The sequence below is a fragment of the Manis javanica genome, chromosome 2, assembly GCF_040802235.1.
Source record: "Manis javanica isolate MJ-LG chromosome 2, MJ_LKY, whole genome shotgun sequence".
Classification (NCBI taxonomy): domain Eukaryota; kingdom Metazoa; phylum Chordata; class Mammalia; order Pholidota; family Manidae; genus Manis; species Manis javanica.
The window spans coordinates 161,822,808-161,844,622 of record NC_133157.1 but is presented as its reverse complement, the minus strand read 5'-3'; the positions used below and the strand labels follow the sequence as shown (position 1 = coordinate 161,844,622).

The 21,815-nt window shown below is 42.8% G+C and overlaps 2 protein-coding genes across 7 annotated transcripts in view; one reads left to right on the top strand and one right to left on the bottom strand.

The window, feature by feature from the left end:
• The window catches only part of GDAP1 (ganglioside induced differentiation associated protein 1), a 48,453-nt gene extending 39,571 nt beyond the window's left edge, over window positions 1-8,882 (bottom strand). The window contains exon 1 of one of the 2 annotated variants that reach the window (XM_073229718.1): window positions 8,863-8,882. The gene's annotated coding sequence lies outside the window, so the exon portion shown is untranslated. Of the gene's footprint in view, window positions 1-7,682; window positions 7,896-8,862 lie in introns of those variants that run through there. The other variant, XM_073229717.1, reaches the window with a different exon arrangement.
• Window positions 8,031-21,815, top strand: part of JPH1 (junctophilin 1) — an 80,792-nt gene continuing 67,007 nt past the window's right edge. For 3 of the 5 annotated variants that reach the window (XM_036998216.2, XM_036998221.2, XM_036998217.2), the window contains exons 1-2: window positions 8,032-8,705; window positions 13,582-14,341. In XM_036998216.2, coding sequence (XP_036854111.2) covers window positions 8,327-8,705; window positions 13,582-14,341 — 1,139 coding nt within the window. In that variant the 5' untranslated portion in view covers window positions 8,032-8,326. Of the gene's footprint in view, window positions 8,706-13,581; window positions 14,342-21,815 lie in introns of all 5 variants that reach the window. The other 2 variants (XM_036998220.2, XM_017642291.3) reach the window with 2 other exon arrangements.

Below are 21,815 nucleotides of genomic sequence, written 5' to 3'. Positions count from 1 at the left end.
CTAAGCAACCTGTTATTGCAGCTTGCTTATGCTCTCTGGTCCTGCTCAGCTTGATCCCAGATGTACCATGTCCATCTTCTGGATCTGACTTTGGCTTTGCAGGTTCAATGAAACCCAGCTCATAATAGGAAATTCTAGATAAATGGTCACTTGGTGTGCTATGGTCAAGTGTTCCTCATCTACCAAGGTCACGTAACTTACCAGGAACTATCTCTCAAAAGAAACAATTCTGTTTAGCAGATGATATAGCCTTGCTGCAGATCCCCACAGGCCTTCATTGTGATCCTTCTACTGGGGCATGCCATAATCTTCCCATAGTACCTTTCTCACCACTGACACCGAACACCATCACCAAGGAATCTGCCTGAGCAATGGCCCAAGAGGCAGGGCTGCTTGCACCACAGCCTGGGCCTCCTGCTGTCCTACCCTATGCCCTCTCAAAGCCTTCCTCCCACGCCTCCCAGCATATAGGTTGGAGCAGTTTCTAATTGAGGCATCCATTGCTTGCAGAGCCCAAGAGGTCTACCAGGTGCTCTGCCTTCTTTTGTGTTAGAAGCCACAAGATGCAGCGACTTTCCCTTTACTTTGGAAGGGATGTCTTGGATGGAGTGAGGCCTTGCTGTGAACACCATGGTAGATCTGAGGTTGCAGCAGCTAGAGACTGTCTGCCCAGTACCTGACTCACTGCAGGTTCTCGTTAAGGGAGATCTGAGCAGTGTGCCTCCAGGGCCACCCCATAGGGTGTTCCTACTTCTCGGTAAACTGAAAGAAGGGTTTGCCACCTTAAAGTCATAAGTGAAATGCAAGAGATTACAAAAATGCTAGAGCGTGTCAACGGAAAGGAAGAGGAATGTAAGCTTTATCTGGAATGCAATCAGTATCTGAAGAATCCAACAAGGGCCCTAAGGTGAGCATGTTGAGGTGATGGGTGGATTGGGACTGGACTTGGCAAGAAAAAAATTTCCCCACATCATTCAGTTACAGGAAAGCCTTTCCCATTATTGGCTATTGTTTCAAATCCCTTTCCAGAGCTCTTGGAGCCATTCATTCCTTGATTATAATTTACATTTCTTTTATTGCCAAATAATCCATTTGTTTTTATCTCTCCTTGGGCTATTGGTCATTGAGCAAATCCTTACTCCTTAGTTGTGCTTGCAGCAATACTGTGTGCCTCCCTCCTCTATTCAACTCTTTATGAAAAGGGTATCTCATTCATATTCACCACTGTTAACATCTTATCACCAGAACTCCCAAATATGCTCTTGTATTCCCTTGCCACCCCCAAGTTGTGCCATTTCAAATACTGAATAAAGCATTATGATCTTCAGTGTATCAGGGGGAGATGAAACTCGTTGTCTTGTCTCCTCAGGCCCCAGGTCTCCTCTATTCTCACAATGAAGGACGTGGATTACCTTAGTTCCTTCCCTCTGTGGGGGGTCTTGTAACTCAAGGTCATTCCTTTGTAGACACCTGGAGGGATGCCCCTTCCACTCTACCCACAAAGCTAACCAAATGGCTATGATTCCCAAAAATAGCTTCAATCATGGCAGCCCACAAAAATCACTGTCCTCAAACTCTTACGACACTCAACACTCATTTGCTACTTGTAGTTGTATTCCTTGCACTTTGTTTTTAATCTCCTGCCTCTTTAGAGATGTTTTATATGTATGTATATATGTGTACATATGCACAGAACATACATACACATTTTATGATCTATGATTTGCTTCAGGTGCTAGGTCTTCAGTACAGACCTGCAATCCACTCTATGTCTGCAAGCTCACTGCCTCTTTTAAGCATCCCTTTAATCTGTTGTTACCTTTTTCATTGTTTGAACTTTCCTGAAACCTTCCATGAGCCTCCTCATTGGGCACATATGCTAAGTCTAGGTGTAGCACAGCCCATTTAGGAAGGGCAGGCATGGAGCCACAAGAGACAAATCATGGGAAGAAACCAAAGCACTGCCCTTGAGACTTAAATAAGGCTCAGCTGGTGTTTTTATATCTGAATTAGACTCCTTCTAAATTAGACGCAGCCCTAAGAGCAGGCTTGTGGAGTTGTACAAGATTAGCCAACAAGTGTCTGGCAATCACACAAAATTCTGGTACTGTGAAGCTAATGTTTAGAACACAAAAGACAGCCTAAAATTAAGGAGAATAGGAAACAGAAAAGAAGAAAAACACACAGGGAATGGAGACAGCTGAAGAGGTGGAAGAGGAGAGGCAAGAGATACAGGTTTTAGAGAAACCAAGGGAGACAAGCACTCACAGGTATCAGATTTGCAGCTGCCACTAGCAGTATAGGAATTGAGGAGATGCCATTGTATCTGCCAGCGAGGAGGTCCCTCATAATAAGCTTCACTCGAGGAATGAGGGCAGAACCAAAGTCAAACGGCACAAAAATGAGAGGTGGGAAGAATGTCTATTACTTGAATGTAATATACTCTTTCCAGGAAGTCTGGAGTTTTGACAGCAGACACAGGATGAGAAGTGAAAGCAGCACCAGGAAACTAGGACTGTTTGCATGTGAGGACACAAGAGCACGTTTGTTGGATGGAAGAAAAGAAACCACAGTGTAATCAAGAGAGAAGGCATTGATGCAGAACTTGGAAAGGAAAAGGACATTTTTTCCTCTGGGATTGGGGTGAATGAGGAAAGGAAGAAAATGAGAACCAATGCTAGGTTTTGAAGAGAGGAAAGAGAGAGGGGTTCCCACATGTTAGTTCTTTCCTTCTGCGAGGGAGAAGATGAGGCCTCTGCTCAGTAAGTAAGAAGGGGGGCTGCAAGGGGCTGAGGTGATGGATATTTGGATACTGCCTGGGAAGAGGTCTGCTGTTCATGGGGTGGTGTTGGCCTGAAGCCTGCCCCCAACGGTGTGCAATGGTGACTGGTAAATGATGTGATTCTCTCCAGAAAGGGCTTCCGAGGAGCAGCGGATGAGAAGTGGTGGCTTAGAGTTGGGGACTGGGAGGGCAGATGCACCAGGAGATCACTATGGAAAGGACAGTGTGGTAGAAATAACTCACTAGGGCCTTTGGGCAGGATAGGTGTCTTGCCAATGGGTTTCAGCCCCACGCAAGTTCACTATGGATTCAATATCGAAAAATGACAATGGAACGTTCTTGGGGTGAAAGGGTTTATACCCAACTTTATTCCCACAGTGGCAGGTCAATCACTAGAATCCTGTCCACTCAGAGCAAGTCTGCAAGGTATCAAGCCAGGCTCTGCCTCTGGGCCTCTCTGCCCCCGCAGCCCTCTCAGTCTCTGTCCTCGGCACTGCCACCACTCCAGCCTCTGCTCTCCTGCAGCAGTGCACTGGGCAGAGCTCTTCATATAGAGTCAGTAACAAAGTATTGCTCACACACGTGTAGTGAGCAAGCTGACCAGGACCAGGTGAGAATCCTGGCCATCGAAATCTTCACTTTCACCACACTAGGGAAGGGCCCAAAGGGCATGAAGGGCATTAAAGGCATGGGGAACTTTGAAAGAGTCCATTTCTTGTTCAGTTAGTGGGAAACACCAGAGAGTGTTATCAAAGAGTAGACTGTGAAGTTCTGGCTTTCACAAGTGGCCTACATCTGGGTCAAAGTATGGTCCAGGCTATGTCTGAGGACTTCATGATAAGACATGACACCAAGAAAGGCTATGAACTGGGAGGCCAGGATGCAGCTTCTCAGGACAGTGACAGGGGACAGTGTGTGGGGCAAAGAGCAGATGAGCTAGCAGTCCTGGATGAACACGGGGGAGTGACCTAGAGAGACGGTAACCAGAGGGGCCTGTGATGGCAGAAATAGTGCAAGTTCAAGGCAGGTGCTAGTGAACAAGGGCTGTCAGAGAAAGGAGAAAATCAAGGGTTATTTACTTATCAATTAATTTATTTTTAGTTCTTGAGCTGTATTACCCAACTACCTGTTGAACATCTCCTCTGGGATATATTTATGGATCATCTTCTAAATGAACCTATCTTCCCATCTCTGTGATTTTACTCTTTGCCCTTCATTTCTGTAATTCTAGAGAGCAGCAGCATCATGCATCTGGGCAGCCAGACTGAAAAATAAGAAAGGTTGTCTTCACCACCCCTTCTTGCTCTCCAGCCCCATTTCCCTCCCCCACTGGAAAGCTCTCACCTTCCTTCCTATAAAGGATGGTTATAAAGAGAAGCACCTCTAGAGTCAGACAGACCTGGTTTGAATCCCAGCTTGACCACTTCCACCTGGAATGATCTTGGGCACATAAATGTCTTAAACCTGATTTTCTTCTTCTGTAAAATGGTTATAATACTAGTACTAATCACATGGGTTATTATGAGATTTAAGTGAGTTAATGAAATGTAAAGGACTTAACATAGAACCTGGCACATAGTAATTGCCTTCAAAGTTTTGAAGACCATTAATTTTGGAATTCTCTCCCTGTGGATAAAGTGAGGAATCCTGTGGCCAGGAGTCCCACCTGGCCCTGGTAGGCTAGCTCACTACAGACACGTGGGCAATACATTGTTATTGACTCTACATAAAGAGCTCTGCCCAGTGCTCTGGGTGACACAGTAGCCTGGCCTCATGGCTGCACAGCTGCAGGAGAGCAGAGGCTGGAATGGTGGCAGCGCCAAGGACAGAGACTGAGAGGGCTGCGGGGGCAGAGAGGCTCAGAGGCAGAGCCTGGCTTACTGCCTGCAGACCCGCTCTGAGTGGATATGATTCTAGTGATTGACCTGCCCCTGTGGGAATAAAGTTGGGTATTAACCCTTTCACCCCAAGAATGTTCCATTGTCATTTTTCGGTCTCATTGAATCCATAGTGAACTTGCGTGGGGCTGAAACCCATTGGCAAGACACTCCCTCTTCTGACTTCAAGTTGTCTGCAAAGCTTATGCCCATATTTCTTAACTTTTGTATTTATTGTGGACAAATTTCTTAAATTTTTAGGAGTGCTTTATTACAAATGTGCTAGCAATATTCATTTTGATGTAAATCAAGTAATTCTAACTATATGTACTTTTATACATAAAGTTTAGACAACACCTACAGATTACTTTTGTCATTTGTAAATTTTACTAAAAATTTCAATTATTCTAATATGTAAATATGATGAAGTCACCAATAAATTTTTAAACATGCCTTCATTAAAACAAAAAAAATCAAATCTAAGTAAAACATCCTTATCAACATGCTGTTACCAGACATCCACACTCAAAATGGCTTGCCTTTTGGCAGAAAATGTTTTAGAATGAAAATTTCTAAAGGCTGGGTTTTGAGCATGGAGGAAAATAAACTGGTAGAGTGGTTGTTGGTCCCTGGGCTTTAGTTGCCTCCCCCACCCCACCTGTCAAACCAACATTCACATTCCCTTCTTATTAATCCCTTCTTACAGCTAAATTCAACTCCCCCTTATCCAGGGCAAAGGTTCACAGTGAGAGGGAAAATAAGGACATTGCTAGCCAGCTGGTAAATGGCAACATTATCCCACTGCCTTCTACTCGCAATGCCATCATTCTCAGCACCTCTTCTTCCTCCTCTTTCCCAGTCTTCAACTATCACCATGGAACCTGAACACTTACATTAAGAACGCATCAATGCAACAGGAGAAACATCCTATTGTGATTGCAGCAAGTAACTGCATGTGTGGTTTGTACGGTTTCTTTGCCAAAAACTGTTCTGCAAGCTACCAGAAATTCAATACTAATTTTCTTCTGTGAAGAGAGTCAACAGCAGAGTTGGGTTAGGATTGAGATAGTTCAGATTTAATAGCAGATATCTAGTGGTGAATTCTACTATTCTAATGGAGGTCCCTTCCAAGGAAGACATCTGCTAAGGATAACAAGAGAAAAAACTAAGAGATAGTCATGTCTTTTATCTTCCCCATGTTTCCTCCCATGTTTCCATATTCTACTCAGCTGTGTGTGCACCACTACCCTTTGTCCATCCACCATAGATGGACTAGACATCCATCACAGAAGCCAAAACCTTGCTTTGTGCAGGTTTATTTCAGAAAATCTACCATTTGTGGGAGAGCTAATTAGGAAAAAAAGTTTTTTTTTGTTTCCACCATGCTTGCAAACAAAAATTTAGCCCTTAAATGTTCACATATGAATCCTAATGCAAATGGGTGGGTCAAAAAAAAAAGGCAAAGGGGCAATGGTTACTCTATGAAGAACGCCAATTTAAAAAGAGGAAAAAAGAATGTTGGCTTGAGCAACCACATAGTTTCTCATATCAAATAGAACCTCAGAACAGATGGCAATGTGTCTGTCTATGCTAGCTCCTGATCCTGCTGTATCCCATAGCAGAGAAATGGAATTAAGGTTTAGCTGCAAAAGTCCTGGGCCCTCATTTTCCCAGTGGCCTAAATCAATCCCCAGTCCAGGACAAGATGCTGAGCTAGATGTGTAATTATTTCAGGCCACTAGGGTAAGCACTATTCCTGGCAACTGCGGGCACCGCCATGGATGAGGGTTTCTAACTCTCTCTGGCGATTTGGTTCTGTGTAAACTCAAATTTTTCTCTATTTCAGCCAGACAAGCAGGAAAAGCCAGCTCCAGCCCTGAGATACAGCCAATCAAGGTCAATTTCAGTTCCCTTTCTGTGCAGTTTAGTCTACTTCTCCTGTTCCCTACCATGACACCTGTCCTTATATTTTATCTGATTATCAAATACCTAGTGAGAGAAACTTTGACAGCCTCTGTACTTCCCTGGTCATCCAAAAGTCTCTCAGTCTAGGAACACTATGAATAATTTGCAAAGCAGTGTCCTTGAGAGGCCAACCTAAGATGCCCCCAATGATGTGTGTCCCACCAGTACTTTGAGTGTGAGGTTGAGACCCATGCCTGCTTTCATCAGAGGCAATACTGACTGATTCAACTTGTCTAGTACCAAATCTCTTATTCTTGTCTTTGCACTGCACCCACAAAATAATTATTATCTAACAGGGAAAGGCAAATAGAGTCATTCCCATTTGAAAGATGGTAAAATAAAGGTTTTAAAGTTTTAAAGAGTCACTCAAAGTGAATTCAACAGAGAGGCATTGTACCTGGAAATATCAGCTGACACCTGTCCCTGCCTTTGTAGGTCACAGACTCTTTGTAAGTTTAGAACAGTGTTTTACTTAACGATATTCCTCCTTGAAAACTTCAGTTTACTTTCTTAAACTGTGGGCACTAGTGGAGAGGTACCAGGTGTACATTCCAGACACTTATACAATATGCATAAACTGGCTGGTCTGCCTGTTGGGTACATAGCTCCAGGCTGAAGAATTTCTAAGGTTGTCAGAAATGAGGCATTAGAACAAGCAGGTTCTGATGTACAAGGGAAGCCTAAACCCCTTCAAAAACAGATTTAACACATCCTCTTCGTTAGTTATTACTAATAACTAATAAATAAAAAAGGAACCAATTGATTTTGTGCTTTTTCAAACTGCACTGCTCTCCCCAGTATCTTCATTAAATAAATGCAAACACATGTGCTAAGAAATGGGTAGGTGTAAAAGAACATTCTGCACAATTATATCTAGGCTGCCGCAGATTTATATCACATGCATACATATATCCGGGGGATGTTAATTCATGATGACAGCTGAGCATGACAAATGCAACAGTACACAAGTTGGAATGCCGAAACAATGTAACTGCAACCCCGTGCAGACAAACACACATACATAAGTTTTCCCTCAGCACACACGTGGCCGCACTTACAGGAGCTTAACCACTTTGATAAACCGCGAATGCAAACATCGGAGGCTCCGCCACCCGCGAGCTACCCCCGCACACGCAGCCGCGCCTTCCTCCACAGGCGGGGATTCTCGCGCGTCCCTGGGTCCGCTCGCCCGCCCACCGGCATCCCGCTGCGCGCACACACGCGCGCCCACCGGTCCCCGCGCCCACCCGGCCGCCCGCCCGCCGGGGACGCGGCGGCTCCCGGGGCTGGGGGCAGGGCCCGGTGGGACGGACGCGCCGCGGGGCCGGGCCTCGGAGCCCGGGGAGGGGACTAGGGCGGGCGCAGGGCGGTGCCCGGCTCACGTGGGCGGGCGGGAGCAGCTGAAGGTCCGCTCCGGAGCCTGGGCTGTCCTCTCGCGCGCGGCGCTGGCCCGGGCGGCGGCGGCTGCGAAGGAGGCGGAGGAGGAAGGCGGCGGTGGCGGCGGTGGCGACGGTGGAGGCGGCGGCAAAAGAAGAGGGGCGGACGGGGGCGGCGTCGGACTGGAGCCGAGCGGCGGCGCGAGCTGCCCGGGGCGCTGTCTTGAGCTCGCCCGCAGGGCCCCCACCCCCGAGCTACACCCTGCCGTGCCCAGCTCTGCCCGCGTCTGTGCCCCCGCGGGGAGCGCGCCGGGGCTGCCCCCTGAATGACGGGCGGAAGGTTCGACTTCGACGATGGCGGCACCTACTGCGGCGGCTGGGAGGAGGGCAAGGCGCACGGGCATGGCATCTGCACGGGGCCCAAGGGCCAGGGCGAGTACTCGGGCTCCTGGTCGCACGGCTTCGAGGTGGCTGGAGGCTACACCTGGCCCAGCGGCAACACCTACCAGGGCTACTGGGCGCAGGGCAAGCGGCACGGGCTGGGGGTGGAGACGAAGGGCAAATGGATGTACCGGGGGGAGTGGTCACATGGTTTCAAGGGGCGCTACGGGGTCCGGCAGAGCCTGTGCACCCCCGCTCGCTACGAGGGTACCTGGAGTAACGGGCTGCAGGACGGGTACGGCGTGGAGACCTACGGGGACGGAGGTGAGCGGCGTCGCAGGCGGCTCGGCTGCTCCGAGAGCTGGTGCGGTGGGCTTTGCCCAGGCTGCGGGGACGCGGGGAGGACGCGAGGCGCACGTGTCCAGAAACCCGCCAAAACACCTGGGGAAGCCTCCCACCCACCTCCCGCGCTCGCCCTCACCGAGAGGGTGCGTTGGGACGCTACCGGTGCTCCGGGGTTTGATCTGACCCGGTTCTTGGAGCGGGCGGTGTGTCTACACCCGGGAGAGTGAGGCGTGAATATACCTGGCCGGCGCCAGCGCTGCACTGCCACTAGGAGGGAGCGCCGCCCGGGAGGGTTGGGCTGGAGAAAGGACGCTGTCACTTGAGCCCGTCACATTACGTTCCGGAGCCCTCCCTCTCCAGGCCGTGTTTGAAATCGCCACTCCCGTGGAGTTAGAGCTAACACGCTGGGCTTGTGAGGCTGGCGGTCGGTGCTGACCGCTCCCTGGATTGGTTTCGCGTGGAGTCGTATTTCGCTTGTGGTCCTCTGGTAGCCTAAAGATAGAAGCCAGAACCTCATAAGTAGGATGTTAAGGAATTGTACCTTATTTGGTGTGCATTTGGAAACATCCTACTGATGGGAGTGGATAGGCCACCTGATGCAGGTAGAGTCCAGAGGGTGTAGGTTTTTCTTCCGAGTTTTCATTCAGTTCCTTAAAGTAGTGGTTTGCAAGCCAAACAATGGTAGTCATTGTTGACTAGAGATCTTTGGACAAGTTACTAGGAAAACATTTTAGAAATGAACAATGAAGTCTATGTTTTTTTAAAAGTGCAATTGACAGGTATATTTCTATAGTTGGTAAGTTAGCAGCTACTTTACTCCTGAGAATGGCAGTATCGAATCACCGATTTGCACTATGCTGTATGACCTAAACAGTATGCTGGCTGTGAACAAAATTCAGCTCATTTAAATATTTAACAATATTTGCAAAAGAAATTGTGTATATAATAGGGGAAAAGTTCCCTTTTTTTCAGTTAGGACAAGAATACATTACTGAAGCCTGTCAAAATCTGAGGGATTTTCTGTGTAATAAGCTGAGAAGGATGATGGCGTATGCTTTGATGAAATATATTTTCTGTTAATAAACATAATCATAGTTAATTGAAAAGGGTTCTTAGACGATGTCACCTTTTGAAATTATGCTGCTCAGAGCTGGAGGATATTAAAGGGATCCAATTAAAGGTTTCTCCAGTCCACTGCTATGTCAGTTAGGCCATTGCTTATATAAAAGCTTATACAATTTGTACACTTCACTTCCTCAGAACACTTAGGCTGTGATTCAAATGCAAAATGGCAGAATGGTAGGATTTGCTAAAACGGACATCTTTTCGTCCTACAGTATAAATAAAGGATGGTTCTCATGGATTAAAAGGGGGGGAAAATTTTTAATACTTTTATATGCGCTGCATGCGTCTCGAGTTCCACAATGATTAGGGCCCTTGAATGTTCTGAATGGGAATGGAGTGCCTTGGTTGACAGCCCTATAAATAGGTTAGCTTGGGTTTGGCTTTTATTGGAGTCCTCAGGTCTTCCATATAACTAAATTCCATGCTCGAAAGAGGAATGCAAAACTTACTTTTGTTATGTGTGCATTATTTTATAACCTTTTGAGTAGGCAATGGATAGTTCTTTTACTTCAGTTTTGGAAGGTTAAAAATAAGTCTTTTAAAGTTACTACTCATTAAACAAAATCTCTTGGTTTAGTGCATTCATTATACCTAGCAATCAAAAAATATATAAAGCACAGTAAAGGTCGTCTATGTACATGTTGTAGAAGCTCAAATAAGTGTCCAGGAAAAACTATATGGATAATCTGCCTTCTATTTTAAAACTAACTTTAAAAAAATTTTTAAAGACCTTAAAATTTGGCATCACCATTGGACTGTGGTTTTTTCCTACCAAAAAAAATCTAATAGTCTACCAATTAGGAAGAAAAAAATACCTCTTAAAAATCACCATTGAATGTCTACTCTGTGCTAGTCAATTTTCTGCTTTCTTTCATATGTCACCCCCATATAATTAAAAAGTCCTTTATAAAGTGGGTATCTAAGTGGAAGTGTATTCATTTAACTTATTTCACACAAATAGGAAATGCCCGTTTCTTACCTGAGTTAGCTTGGTTTTTTTTGTCTCGTATTCCACCTGTGCACCCTCTGTCAAACTTAGGGGGAAATCATTGGGTGTACTTTGTGGTGACATTGAACTAGAGGAGGAAGGAAGTAGTAATTCCGTATGAGAAGTATCACTGGATTTACTTTATTAGTAATTTGTGTGTGCAGTGTTACTGAAATAGAAACCCCCTGAATATTAAGAATAAATTAATACCATATTCATGAAATCTAAGTTGAGGTGCAAAAAAAAAAAAAAACCAGAGTTTTTGCGCAAATCCTGATCTGCTGTACTTCAATTTTTTTTTTCTACCTGTCATAAAACTTTTGAAAATACCAAGGAAGACATTGTTTTAATAACATGCACACTAGCACGTACCCATTCATAGCATATTTGGCCTAGTGCACTCTACATGACTGGAACTTTTTCTGAACCAGATGCCTTCCACTACAAGATTGCGCAGTTTAAATGGCCATATCTGGAAAACCAGTTCCTGGATGAAAAATCACAGAACCTATTTTTATGGGTTTCATTTTAAGTTAATTTTTACACTCATGAAATATGCATGTATATTTGAGGAATTGAGAAGCACTAATTAGAACTTGAGCAGCAGGGAGACACTGGAACCCACCTGCCTCATAAAGAAATAGAGACCCCCTTTTCTTCAACATTTATTGACTAAACTAAACCTGTTTTAAATTTCAGATGAACTAAAGTTTGACTGTAAATTGGTTTTTAGCAGTTCCACAGAGGAAGCCTTCCACATACTGTGATTAAACATAATGGGATGGGAATACGGCCAGTGCTGTTATTCCCCATTCCCTATTTGACAATGAAGCGAAGACCTAAACTTTCTAATCACTGCTATCACCTTAAACTGCTTAGATTTTTGAGTAATTCTTACTTGGAAATTCTAAATACTAGTCTCTTTTGGACATGTCAGTTTAAGGAAACTAATTTTCCCTCAGTGTTAAAATTAACTGAGACATTATGGTTGTATTTTATAAATGTTAATACTTTCTGAGATTAAATAGCACCTTTGGAAATTGTCCTTACAAAATTAACTTGTTCGTTATCTTGAAAGATTTATAGCATTCCTCATTTATATAAACAAAGTATTTTAAAAAAATAAGATGGTTTGTTTTAGTATGTGTAAGTCAGGTTGTGTAACTTTTATACTAGAACTTAGATTTTATCTCTATAGGCAGAGGAAAAGTCAAACTTGAAATTTCCTAATAATAATATAATTCCCTTCCTTAAGGTGGTAGTATTTAGAAATGACTAACATGCAGTAGGAAGCTTTTTAACCTGAAATATTCTTACATGACTATCTTATCCTTTGGGGTTTAATCATTTTGAGAAAGCTATGGCCCACCCACTTCCTTAAAAGTCCATAGATGTTAGAATAATACTTTCACATCTACCTAGAATATGACATTCACAGTATCAGACCCATTTTGTATTTCATTGTCACCCTACTATGTATTGGAGTGAACAGAAAGAGAAGGCAGTCTTGAAATTAGACAAAATTTTTGATTATTGGATCCATTACAGTTTTAACTTCTAAGTGCAGTGGAATAATCAGCCCTTGTTAACAAATGATATAAAATCACTAGTGTTGCTCAGTATTTTAAAAATAAATGTGTGCCGCACAATGGAAATCTGTGTGCAGCAGTATAAAATGAAAAGTGCAGGGTAGAACTATATAATCTAATTTATATATATAAGCTATATATATATATATATATATATATATATATATATATATATATATATATATATATATATAAATTTTTCTAAGGGTAAATACTGTACTCTTTTAGCCACCCTATTTACTAAAGTCATCAATCACCTACAGACCACAGGACACATAAGCCTTGAGTCTGGAAATTTTGTCTTCTCTGATGAAGTAATTCCTGCCCTCAGAGTGCTTCTAGTCCATGATGAAATTCACAACACAGTGGCAGAGGTTAGGGAAATTCCTGACAAGAATGGTGGGAAGAAAGCAGAAACTTGGCAAGTGATATGAGACAAGTCTTGATTTTTCACTTTGCAGTATAAAATGTAAAAACAAATTGTTCATTTCTTCATAATGGTTCTGGGTATTTATTGTTAGTCAAGTCATTCTTAGCTCAGAAAGTTTTACCCAAACTAATAATCATCATAAATTTTCCCTTCCCTAAAAGAAATGTTGAACATGGTAGGAAAAAAAGTAGGTAATTTGTTTGATGAACCATGTGCCAAGGATTCAGATCACTAATAATTTTAAGTTTTTGAGCTTTTTTGGGAGTTATAATGACAGACTGGAGTTTTTAGAGGTTTTTTTTTTTTTAGGTATATTAGAATAAGATTCAGAAATAGGACTCATTTCATCTTCTGTGACACTGCGTTACGAGGGACTTTGGGTGTGTTTCAGAGTAGAAAAATTGCTTCCTAGTGTTCACTCTCTGTGTATTAGAAAGTAGTGGTTTTCATCTGAAACACTCGTATAAATTTTTTAATGAAAGGCAAAAATTAGACTATTGGGAAGTCCTTTACAATTACATTAAAGCCATAGCCAGAGAATTACAGGGCGGAGATCTGTGAGTGGATCAAAAGTTTCGCATAGAGTTGACTTGGAAACAAAAGGGGTTGTCCCGTGGGCCTGCGTGCTCCACGCCGGGCTCTCCCAGGGGGCGCCCCGTGCTCGCGGGCGATCTCGCCCCTTCTGCCCTCGACTCACGCTGTGCTTTCTCGCGCCCCCCGAAGGTACGTACCAGGGCCAGTGGGCCGGCGGCATGCGGCATGGCTACGGCGTGCGCCAGAGCGTGCCCTACGGCATGGCCACGGTGATCCGCTCCCCGCTGCGCACCTCGATGGCCTCGCTGCGCAGCGAACAGAGCAACGGCAGCGTCCTCCACGACGCCGCGGCCGCCGCTGACAGCCCTGCGGGCACCCGCGGAGGCTTCGTGCTCAATTTCCACGCCGATGCGGAGCTCGCCGGCAAGAAGAAGGGTGGCCTCTTCCGGAGGGGCTCCCTTCTGGGAAGCATGAAACTTCGCAAGTCCGAGTCCAAGTCTTCCATCTCCAGCAAGCGCAGCTCCGTCCGCAGTGATGCTGCCATGAGCAGAATTAGCTCCAGCGATGCCAACTCCACGATCAGTTTCGGCGACGTCGATTGTGATTTTTGCCCTGTGGAAGACCACGTCGATGCCACCACCACGGAAACCTACATGGGCGAGTGGAAGAACGACAAGCGCAATGGTTTCGGCATTAGCGAGCGCTCCAACGGCATGAAGTATGAAGGCGAATGGGCAAATAACAAGAGGCATGGGTATGGCTGCACCGTGTTTCCCGACGGCTCCAAAGAAGAGGGAAAATACAAAAATAATATTCTGGTCCGTGGAATAAGGAAGCAGCTTATACCAATAAGAAATACAAAAACTAGGGAGAAGGTGGACAGAGCGATTGAAGGCGCGCAAAGGGCAGCTGCCATGGCCAGAACCAAAGTGGAAATAGCAAATTCAAGGTATGTGAATGCAGCGTGGGTGGTTCTGCCGGGTCGTTCAAAACAGCCAAATACTGCTAGAAACTATGTCAGTCTGTTGGTGGCATAAGATCGATTCTACAACTACCAAATCAAAGTTGGGCATTTAGAGTAAGAATCAGAGTAAGAATAAGAATCAGAAATATACCTGTACTGTTATGAAACTTTCCATCATCAAAAAACATTGAAGGCGCATTGAGGCCCCCTACCTGTTTAAATTAATTACTTCCTTAATACTTAGTATGATGGATTTCACTCAGACTTTGTGTACATTTCTAGAGTCCAGAAAGTTATATTAGAAAAAAAAGTACCCCTGAAACATTGACACACAGAACACTGTACTTTATGTACCAGAAAATATCTATCCACATGGAAATATACCTAGTAAAGATGAGAACCTTTATTCTAATATTTAAGTTGGAGGTGTTTGTAACTCCCACTATAAAATTATCTACATTTGTAAAATTCAAATTCTGTTTTGATGCCCTGTAGATGAAATTGATTTTGAGAAAGCCTCCAAGATCTACACAGAGCAGAAATGGAAAGTTGCACGACAGAATCTAGCATGCATTCTTTAAAACAACAGAGCTCATCTATATGGCAAAGACAGAGGGACAAGGCTCACTAGAATCGCCACATTCTATGCAGGAAAAGATTAGATCACTGGTGTATTAAAAGGAAAGGGGTGGGGGGGGGAAATATGACATAGACAGATGGGACTCTTGGGTGTGCCAAGTTTGGGAGAAAGTAGAGCACTGGAGAAGGACTGGAGTGAGTAGGAGAAAGAGGGTGAATAATAGATTGAGAAGTGGGGAGTATGTGGGCACAGAAGGACTATGTGCTTGAAGTTTTTACCATTAATAGCTAGGTTCAGGGACCCAAGGAGAGGAATGGAAAAATCATTGGGAATAGAATTTGATTAGACATAGATGTCATGTTAGACAAAAAAGAAGAAGGGATCTTTATAAATGGAAATTTTTATTTTTAGGCTTAAATGGATACTGACTGGTGGAAGTTTTGTGTGATTTGAGGCAAACGTTTAGCATAGAATATTAAAAATCCTTTTCCTGCTTCAGTAATATTCTCCCATGGAAGTAAATCTCATTTGAAACCACAAAATATTAGCATACCTTGAGGTTTTTATTCTTAGCATTGAATTAATGAGCTCCCCTTTTCTTTGATTGAACCATGTGAAGCTTCTGATTCTTGGTCTTTCTGATGTATAAAAAAATGGCAGTTTCACAAGGTTCAATTTAATACTTCCAAACTTGAGGTTTCTTTTAAAAAAAAAAAAAACCCCTATATTGTGGCTACTGTTTACTTCCAAGTATCTGAAACATTAATTGGAAAATGGAAGAGGTTTTTTTTTTTGGCATCATTTTTAGATATATTAAAAGTCTTCAAGGTTTCTATCTTTACCCCAAGCTAATTCTCTATTTTAAAGTTAATAGTGCTTGATAATCAGCACAAACTTTCCTGAAAGCTCTCTCATTTCTCTGCTGAGTGATTTTTATTTTAGATCTAAGTTTTCTCTGATCACCAAGCATCCATCTACTTGCTTTTTAGTTTGCTTGTAGACAGGAAACATCTGATCTTGCTGCCTTTTTCTGGCCCTCAGCTAACTCTTAGAGCTAGTGATGAACTTTTTGTTAGCCCCTGGCCTTTAATTTTAAATGCACTCCTCTATTCTTGCATTTATTTTCACCGTACAATCTAGTGATCTATTAGAGGCAAGTCACTCTTGGTGGGTGGAAAATAAACCTGTGCAGGGCACTCTTGGAAATGACTTTCTTATGCTTGCTTTAATTATTGACTATTGTGATTAGCTTGTTTAAATTGGAAAAGTCTACATAAGGAAAGGGAAGCACTTGTGATGCTAAGATAATCTCTGGTTATACTAGCATCATAAAACATCAAATCCTAGCCACATCCTCTACTGAATATCTTTTAGCAGTTTGAGAATACTGTATTATACAGTTTATAGTCAGAGATACTTAGCTTAAGATCTTATACTTTTAGCCAGTTACCTACTTTATAAAGATTTCACTTAGCTATTTAAAAAATGCTGAATTCATTGTGCTAAGTGAAATAAGCCTGTCTTAGGACAGATACGCATGATTCCACCTACATGAGGTATCTAAAATGATCAAACGCATAGAAACAGAAAGTAAAATAGTGGTTGCCAGGTGCTGGAGGGAGGGGGGGAAATGGGAAGCTGCTCTTCAACAGGTATAAAGTTTCAGTTAAGCAAGACAAATAAGTTCTAGAGATCTGCTGTAATTAATAATAGTGTGCCTGTAATTAACAATGTATGCAGCTAGAATTTTGTTAAGGGTAGATCTTATGTTGTATTCTTATCACAATTAAAAAGAATACTGTTTGAAAGACACAATAGACAAATAAATGCTCAAATAACCTTTTATATTCTACTTAGTTTCACTATTTTGGTCCCTTTTCCAGATTCCTTACTTTACTGAGTATTTAAGATAAAGAGTTTTGCCACTTGTTTTTGTAGAAAGAAGCTGAAGGGCTGACATTCCTCTTATAATAGTTCTGAGTTTAGAGTTCTATATTGTTGTAAAAACTTTTTTGAAAAATAAAAAGAAAAGAGGTTCTATTAAGACTTTAAAGATTGCTGCCTGGGAAGGACTTCTAGCTATTGTCATAAACCATGGCTTTTTATGTGCCTGAGTTTCTGCTCCATCTTACCTGGCCCCTCAACAGTTATTATTAAAGTCTTTGTTTTTAAAAATATCAAAAGTTTGGGAACATAAAGTGACACATTCCCCTGCCCCAGTAACGGCAGAATAAGAAGTAGAAAGTAAGGCTCCTGGCAGCTGCCACTGTCGAAACACTAGTTCCCATTAGCAGAGATGATCACTTAACAGTTACTGACCATTACAGTTTGTCACCCAGATAGTGTCAATCATCATTACTGTTGTTTCTTTTGATATAGAGAATTTTTGTTTGTTTCTTAAGTCCCAGGGAAATGGGATATAATGTTCTTGTACCACTACCCTATGTTATCTTGAAGCAAAGCCTCAAGGTAGCCCTGAGAAGAAATAATTGTATTTCCAATAATGTCTCCTCAGGGATATCAGGAGACATGGAACCATCTTTGGCCCAGAGATTCAAGGAAACATGGTCAGTCTGTGGACCTTTCCTTTGCTTCTTTGAAGAGAGCATAATGTTTCTCCCCAGTAAACACACAGGAACTTATTTCCGAAAGTTTATTATGGGTCCCTGTTCAATTCTTACAGATTAGGGAATGTGGGGATAACACAACAGTTAGTGGATAATAAAAATAACAGCAGATACTGGTATTTACTAGCAGGGTAGCACTTAAAGAGTTAAAACTGTAAGGGCTAGAAATCATTTGATGACTTTTCTTTAGGTTTATATTCTGATCTAAAAAGTACTACATTTATAAGATTTAACAAAATGTATTATCCCCCTCTTGTCTTGGTCCTGGGAGGAAAAAAAGTCACCACCTAGAATTGAGAAAGTGTCTCAACCTTGTTTTTTAAAAAGTGTTCAAGAGGTAGGGGAGCAACTCTGAGTATCTAAGCCCCTAACGTTCAGAAGCAGAGACCGAGGCTCTGTCCAAGGTCACCCCTTTATCCATGTTGCTTCAGTGGCTTCTCATTTGGTCATTTTAATTCCATTGACTTTTCAATAATTCTTTGAGGTATTCAGATTACTGTTCCTTGAGAAAAATATTTCAAGGAAGAATTTTAAGGTGAGGCATTTGGTTGAGATAACAAATCAGTGGTCCTTAGAAAATCACACTTCCATGGAAATTAATAGGTAAGTTAGAAAGGGTGTAGGCAAAAGAGGAGCTTTGTAGAATCTGTACCTTAGAGGAAATTATTATCATGCTTGAAGGTAGAAGATGTACATGAAAGGGTGGGAGAGAGCTGGACGAAAGCAAATTGAGAATCAAAGCCATTTGCTTATGCTAGTTTCACCGTATCACACAGATAAGAAGAAAATAGATGGGAGGATCAAGTGGCATGGTATAGTTACCATCTTCTCTGACTCTGTGGCCAGCCTCACTGAAGCTGGTAGAGTGCTTGGTTGGGCAGGCTCCCACTGCCCCTGGGACGTGTCAGTGATGGCACAGGTAGCCAGTCATGTGGCACTGTGCTACTCTCAGCCTCTCCCTAGCTGTTAGTGCCATGTCAGGTAGTAACACCAGCACCTAGACGGGTGTCAGGAGCAGCCCTGTGTCGTTCCCCTGCCCAGCCCTCGCCCCACTGTGCTTGTCACTGGGAGAGCTGTGCAGGGGGCAGGAAGCAGCCAGATATAATATGGGGGGCCTGAAGCTCAAAGGATCTGGTGGGCAGGTAAGCTTCCAGCATCTGATTTTAAAACTAGAGACTGGACCCCAAAGTTTGCCAACTTTGGACCTAAATATAAAAATGAGAAACTTTTAAAAAAATTCTACAAGAAATTTACAGAATATATAATTTCTTACCACTCTCCTGCTTTCTTCCATACCCAGAATGATTCAGCCACAACAGCTTTGCTTCAAGTCTGAGAAAAGTCTCTTTCATCCCTTCCCCCTGCCGGGCCCCCTTGCCTGACCAAGTCCCTCAGGCTGCTCTGTTGTCAGGTTTAGGCATAAAGTCTCTTCTTCCAGGGAAGGTTTCCCTGATCCCTCAGGCTCCTGCCCACTGCTATCCAGCTTACTCTAAATGCCCACATTGGTCTAAGTTGTTCAATTTCAGTATAATTGTTTCACGCGTCTTTCTCCAATGGGACTGGAAAGCCAGGCCCTAAAGGCAACTCGGCACACTTGGGTATACCCAGCAGCTACTTGAGATAAAGGCACTGCCTTAAGGGTTGCAGTAGGTATTTGATGAATGAGTGAATTAAATTCTCCCTACTTAGGGTATGAACACTGCCAGTACTTCTAATTCCATTTTGCTGGACACTTACAAACCATGGTTTTTAAGGAAGGAGACATTGCTCTCATAATTCATCATGCTCTAGTCTGCCAGTAGTCAAGCAAGTGCAGAAAATACAAAGGTATGTGTTATGGGTGGCCTCTTCCTTAATTACATCCACATCATTAAAGTGTCCTAACTAAGACATGGCCAGGGATCATGAGCTTCAGGTTAAGCCAGGCTGTTATCTCCGTTCTTCATAGGGTATGTGAGTGCTTTCCTTAAACAGATAGGGAAGCTCCAGGAAGTCAGCTTCTGCTGAGTATAATAATTAGCTCATCCTACATATCTGATATCACCAATATATGTGGTACGTCAGAACATAAGAGCTTATTATCTTTTAAAAATCTAAGTTTGCTGAAGGTTCACCTGTCTTTAGTTCCTTTTGAAAGTTGTCTTGTCCTGCCACTTTTGGAAGTCAGTTTTCTTAAGCTCAAATAATATTATTCAATAGAACAGTCCTTCACAAGATTACTTGACTTGATTCACACTTATTAGTAATTAAAACCCAAAGTCAGCCATGAGTCAGTGCACATTCTGGATCCAAATTCAGCTTAGTGCCCAATTTTAGGAAAAAGCTCAGTCTCAGCCTAGTCATCATGAAGGGCCAAGAATCTGAAATTCTTTAGTTCTGTTGTACAAAACAATTCTATTTCTCTTTGCAAATCAAGATTCTAATTTATATTCTGTCCTTATTTTCTGTAACGTTAGTGGTTATAATACCATATATTTAAAAACAATTTGATTACCTTTTACATGAATTATTGTCTCTTCTCCTGGGGCTCTGGCTAATTTTCAGTTATGAGTGTAAGTGACTTTTGTGGGAAGGTGAATCCCTTGTAATTCGTTGTAGGTCATCTTAATGAAGAGGCTGTTAAATAGGTGAAAATAAAACAATTTGGCAGGGAAATCACCTAAAATGAAGAACTTCACAGGGAGCATTGTTTTCTTTAGCTATGCCTCCTGTGTTCCATATCTGCCTTCACTGCTGGTGGCCCTTTTCACCGGTTATCACCCGCCCTTCTACGAACAGATTCCGGAGGTGTGGTTAGAACGCTCAGGCTCTGAGGTGCAGAAAAGTTTCCGTGAACAGGCATTGATATTTGCCTCTTTCTTCACAGAAAGGTCGTGTTTGGGGTTGAATGGGGGAATGGGGTATCCCAGGGCTTTGTAAACTGTAAATCATTATATACAGGCCGTGTTTCAGAAAATGTGTTGATCCTGCAAGTGTCATTCCCAAAAGTCAGAGTAGATGGATGACCAAACCTAGGGCAGACTTGAAGGTGGGGGGAGGAAAGAAATAGGAAGGAAAGGAAGGCTTGAAAAACAGAAATAGAGATAAGCAAAGGGAAACAAGTTAAATCCACCAAGCTTGACCACCTATATGCAGACTCACCCCACTCCCAGCCTCAAGTCTGTGTGAAGTCAGTGTACTGTCAACAGGCAATTGTATTTTTTAAGATTGAAAAGCCAATGATCAAGGAAATGGTGTATGTATTTATATCATGCTCTGCTGGCATACTATTCTGAAGACAACATTGAATAATAAAAATTTTATCTTCATATTGTTTAGGTATGTTAGTAGAGGTGACCTTCATGGTGCATGTAAATATTTTAAATACAGGTTTCTCCTCCTTACCAAAGAATGTCCATCTCCCACAAGTGAAAGTGAGGAGCCTGCTCTGATTTCCTCACATTCTTCTCCAGTCTTTTTAAAGAAAGACACGTTTCTCTGTGTCAGGTCACCCAGGACTTCTTCACAGGCTGAGCAGTCACTGAGAATTTCTGTGTGGGTGTACAGAGCGAGCAACTGAAACCAGAAAGATAACCTAGGCACCAGCTCTGTCCTGCCCCCAAGCAGCAGGTACAGCTTGGATGTAATGGCAGAACTGGGGAACACAGAGAAACTCCTTTGACCTGCTTCTCTCTTTTGACTTCTGATATTCTATCCCCTCACCATTTAACAGGTTATTACACATAACGTGGGACGTGCTGTGTTATGAGAACCTTGTAAAATGCTCTTGGGTATCTTGTTTCTAAAGATCTTTCTTTAAAAACTCCTCATCCAGCCCTTTCAAGCCGAGGCCCATTCAAAAACTGAGGCCTTGAAGTGCACAAATGTTTTAATGATTAGCATGTAGGTTCAAGCAATACAAACTAAATGAAAATTTGTCTTAGGCCGTAATAATGGGAGGGTTACAGAGTTATCCACACTTTTGGACTATTACTAACATACTTTCATAAACTCCAAATCATGTTGGCCTGGCTCTACACTGTGATTAAATGGGGAGGACCAGGAGAAGATGCTGCAAATGGTATGGCTGGGATGTGAGGTAACATTCAATTCTGCAGAGATCACCTTGATGAAAACTGGCTTTGAAGACTAGAGGGAAAAAAAACAATCTAGGGGGATGATAAGCTAGGTTTTTGGGACACATGTTGGCCTTATTTTAACTGTAGAAATCTGTGTTTGCTTAAGCAGTACAAGCTGCATCAAATTTGATCTC